Source organism: Gymnoscopelus braueri (genome assembly GCF_963280865.1).
Source record: "Gymnoscopelus braueri genome assembly, chromosome: 11".
NCBI classification, from domain to species: domain Eukaryota; kingdom Metazoa; phylum Chordata; class Actinopteri; order Myctophiformes; family Myctophidae; genus Gymnoscopelus; species Gymnoscopelus braueri.
This window is the reverse complement of record NC_137613.1, coordinates 23446530-23451045: the sequence shown is the minus strand read 5'-3', so window position 1 is coordinate 23451045 and position 4516 is coordinate 23446530. Positions and strand designations below refer to the sequence as shown.

Here is a 4516-nt window from a genome sequence, read left to right as displayed (position 1 = left end):
CTGAGACATTAAGACCCTTGTGTTGGGTAGGACACCACCTACTGGTTGACAGTACTGCCTGAAGCTCATAAGCACATATATCTCCTTTGGACGAGATCCCTTGATTGTGGGGTAAAAACATGGTCTCTCATTATGGAGGAGACCCGGGTACCTGGATATGGTAGGATATAATTAGCCTTGGTCCTGGATCATCAAGACTATCATAGATGTATTTTATAGGTAACAGGATAGGTGGGCACCAAAACATTCTGGGCACTAGGGACAACAGGCACCTTGGACGAGTGGGCACTAGGGACATATGGGCACCTGGAAGAGTGGGCACTTAGGGGTGGAGACGACTGGGCACTAGGAAGAGTGCATGCGGGCACCAGGATAACTGGGCAGGAGAGAGTGGGCATTTGATCGAGTCTGACTTTTACTTTCGAATCAGTATGCAAAGAATCAAATCAGTCAGAAGAATCGATCAAATATATCTTTGATAGTAGCCTAGTTTTGATCCAAGGCTATAGGATAGAATCAAGTTACGAATTGCAGCTTTAGCCGGGGTTTACAGTGCATCACTGTGGGGGCCAGGGGTGTGTGCATCCATCAACCATAGGCATCAACACGCATCACCAATCACCATCATCCATCCGTCACTGCTGGCGTTGGCTGGGTGCAAACGGGAAGCGCACTGGTATCGGAGGATGCTGCCAGCGTTGCCATGTCCGCTTATTATAAGCGACTTTGGGCTTGTTTTTCTGGTAAGTTGCTTGTAAATATTGGTTTGTTTCTAAAGTGTAGTTGCGTATTTTGGGCTTGTTCTCTAATGTTGTTTAAACCAGTGGTTCTCAAGGACCCCCAAATTAGTAGCCTATGTATTTGTTCGCGGACCCCCATCTGAAAATATTTTATGACAGGACCCCCCCCCCCCCCCTACAAGATTTGTCTTGTTAAAATGTTTAAATGATAAATAAAAAATACATAAAATGGGGTAGGGGGGGGGGGGGGGGGCGGAATAGCAGATCTACAAGTCGCATCGCGACCCATTGTGAGCTTGTAGATTGGCTATTTTCAAATAGCCAACGTATTATGTTTAAAAGGGCGAAGGCCGGGGCCGGGCTCGCTTGGATCTTTTTGGGTTTGTTTTCATAGACCCGGTTGCTTGGTTCTCTCGCGAAACCTGGCAACGCTGGATGCTGCTGCTGATGCTGCTGCTGCTGTGCCGCTGTCACTGTAAACAAAAACACCCTGCGTGTAACCTGGGTGCAGGTGTTCGACTGACTGACAGCACCCTAGGGTGATCTGATCTACCGATGGGTTGCGGAGGGAGCCGGGCTGACACGATCATCGAGCCTCGGTACCACCATGAGAGCTGGACCAGGGAGACCGAGTCGACGTGGCTCACCAACACCGACGTAGAGAGCACTCTGCCCGGTATCATAAACAGTAAGAGATGGAGCTCACGTATTAGGCTAACAGCCGGGGTCTTTAACGTTTTCCAGGCCAAGGCAAGGACCCCCATAGCTGAGAGAGAGATGAACCCCCTCTTCTGCATTGTATAAAATTGTGTTTCAATTTTTTTTTTTCTGCTCTTTTCCCCCTCTACACCTACCTGTATACCTCTTTGCCAAAAATAGCCAATCTACAAGCTCACAACATTGTAGATCTGCTATTTTTGGTTCTTTAAGTTCTTGTCAGAAAAGGGCTGCTATAGGGTTCAAGTGGTTGATGTAAAAATCATATCACACAAAGATTTAGTGGCCCCCCTGTGGTAACTCTAAGGACCCCCTAGGGGTCCCTGACCCCCTGTTGAAGACCCCTGAACTACAGCGGTTGAATGAAACACGATATAATAATAAAACACATGCAATCATCAGCCGGATAAAGGACAGTCATGTCATGTCATGTGTCTATATATATCGAGGCTGACACACATACGTAGGCTGTGAAATGCCATATTTGTCATAGTCAGGCTCTCAGGTGACATATGCATCATCCAAGGTATCTAGGCTAATAACTGGTGTCACCGCTCAGTCACGCAATTAACCACTTTTACTGGTGTCCCTATTTTGGGCATGTCATAATGTCAATATAGACCTTTTTTTTTCTTTATTAAATTACAAATTTAAATTACAAATGTCCATGCAGTGCAAAAGCAAAATAGCAGATCTTCAAGCTCACAACAATGTGTGGCATGGTGACTTGTTGTGAGTGTGCAGATTTTATTATTCTTATTTGTTTTTCTTTTCTTTTTTTAAATAGAGTCACTGTCCCAGCAGTGTAGTAGGCCTACAAGAGATGCCTAAATCTATTAGGTCTCTAACCAGACCATATTGGTTTTGACTTGATGTTTCACAAATCAGGCTGTTACTGTAACAGCTCTCTATCTACTATTCAACACTAAAAGGTAAAGGTCTGGAGAGCTGTCTGAAAGAGAAGAGGATGGTGAACACAGGCACCCAGTGTGGGAAGCAGAGCCTCACCCTCACCACCACCATCACCACCGCCACCGGATGTAACCACCAGAGAAGACCCAGGCGTTCCTGTAATGATGTATGTAACCAGTGGTGGAAGAAATACTCTGAATTCTTTACAGTTTTTAGGATGATTTCACCCATTTTCAACCTTCATATAATTGGTCTTCACTAATGCTCATGATAATATGGTACTGTTTTTTTCTACACGGTCTGTGTCTCACAGTTCAGAAACCTGCCTACCAGTGACATCATCGTTAGGCAGATTTTTTTTTTAAAACAAGATTACAAAAAATATTTTTTATTTTTTATTAACGCAAGAACAATGGCTTCTATCATAGCATGCTAACTTTCCAGGAATAGAACTCTGCAGTTTCTATTAGCTTCCCCATCGATGATGTCACAGGCGGGTTTCTGAACTGTCAACTGACAGCTCTCCTTTGAGACACAGACCAAGTAGACAAAAATGTTAAAAAAAGTAAAAGTACAAAAGTATTGGGATAAAAATATACGTAAAGCAAAGTAAAAGTATTCACATTTTTCAAAATCTTTCAGAAATAGCAGATCTACAAGCAAGCTCACAATGCAATGCGACGTGTTGTGAGCTTGTAGATTGGCTATTTCCGAATAGCTGAAGTGTTGACAGTTTAGAAACCTGCCTACCAGTGATCATCGGTTGTAACTTGGTGGATTTGGTCACTTCAAATAAGAAAGAAATGTACTGTATATTTGTATTAATGCAGGAACAGCATGCTAACTGTCCAGGAAGAGAAAGGCTGTAGTTTTAATAGCCCTGGGGGTTATTAGCTGTTTCTCAAGCTTTACTTTGGCTGGCTCGATTCAAACCGTCACTTCCATAACAAGCAAACAAACAATCATTTCAGTGACTCAGAAATAAGCAAATATTTTCTTTATTTAACCTCCTACAGTACTTCTCTAGAGTATTTCAGTGACACACTTATTATTAGGAAGAAAATAAATATTGTATCATGGCCAAAATATGCCATATTTAATATCTGCTATGTGTTACAAAATAGTGGAAATAGACGATCTACAAGCTCACAACGCGTCGCCTCGTGACGTGTTGTGAGCTTGTAGATTTTTCCACTATTTTTGAAAATGTTTCAAAATGTATGAACCTTTCTCAACATGGAAACGATTATGACGATTATGTAAAATAATTGTGATTATCTCAAATGTTTGCGATTAGGCGATTATGTAGTAATTGTGAAAGGCCTACTTGTTATAGTCCATATTCACACGGTGGCCATTTTGGAATTTAACATTGCGTTGCTGTGGCAACTGGGGTGGCAACTGGGGTGGCATTTCATTGACTTAATGGCAATATGGCCGCCGTGTGAATATGGTCTATAGGACCCTGCAGGCTGTCTCTCTGCCTAGCTTGTCGGTGTTTCAATCACGTAGCGTTCATGAATCCTACTTGTTCTATTTTCACAGCAGAGCACCCGGGACTCCAGACGGAGAGCGTCGAAGGAGACCACTTCTAAGGACTCGCCACCAGTCGACGTCAACGCCGCCGGAGATGCCGAACCCGGAAAGGAATGCGACGAAAGATGAAGAAGAGATTCTGTGAGGAGGAGTAGGATGAGGAAGGATGAAGATGTGTGGGTGGGCTCAGCAGGCGGTTCAGGCGGAATGTGAGATAATGGCTCACACAGAAGTGACTCTGGCGACCTTGGGTAGCATATGCACCTGCATCATCAGCCTCACCTTCACCCAAAGACCTTTGGGATGATGCTTGCATCTCATGTTTGTGCAAAATGCATGTGTGTAGAACAGGGAATGGTTCACAGACAGTGGAGGCAGGGGGCGTATCTGTGTTTACAGGGTCCCATGTTTCCCAGTTCAATATTCTGTTAAAGCACCAATTCACCCATTTTCAACCTATCTTCGTATGATTAATGCTCACTAATGCTCATTATAAGATGCCACCATTTATGTCTACTCTGTCTGTGTCTCAGAGGAGCGCTGTGGACAGTTCAGAAACGTGCCATTGACATCAGCGGTAGTAGGCAGGTTTGGTCATTTCAAACAAGATT

General features: G+C 43.8%; 1 protein-coding gene across 1 annotated transcript; it reads left to right on the top strand.

The window, feature by feature from the left end:
* Nucleotides 1-1295: 1295 nt before the first annotated feature.
* LOC308095537 (uncharacterized protein) lies at nucleotides 1296-4034 on the top strand (the record flags this gene model as incomplete). The annotated part of the gene is made up of 3 exons (XM_080442592.1): nucleotides 1296-1428; nucleotides 2390-2535; nucleotides 3915-4034. The coding sequence occupies 3 exons, from the start codon at nucleotides 1296-1298 to the stop codon at nucleotides 4032-4034; spliced, it is 399 nt and encodes a 132-aa protein (XP_080298718.1).
* Nucleotides 4035-4516: the final 482 nt, after the last annotated feature.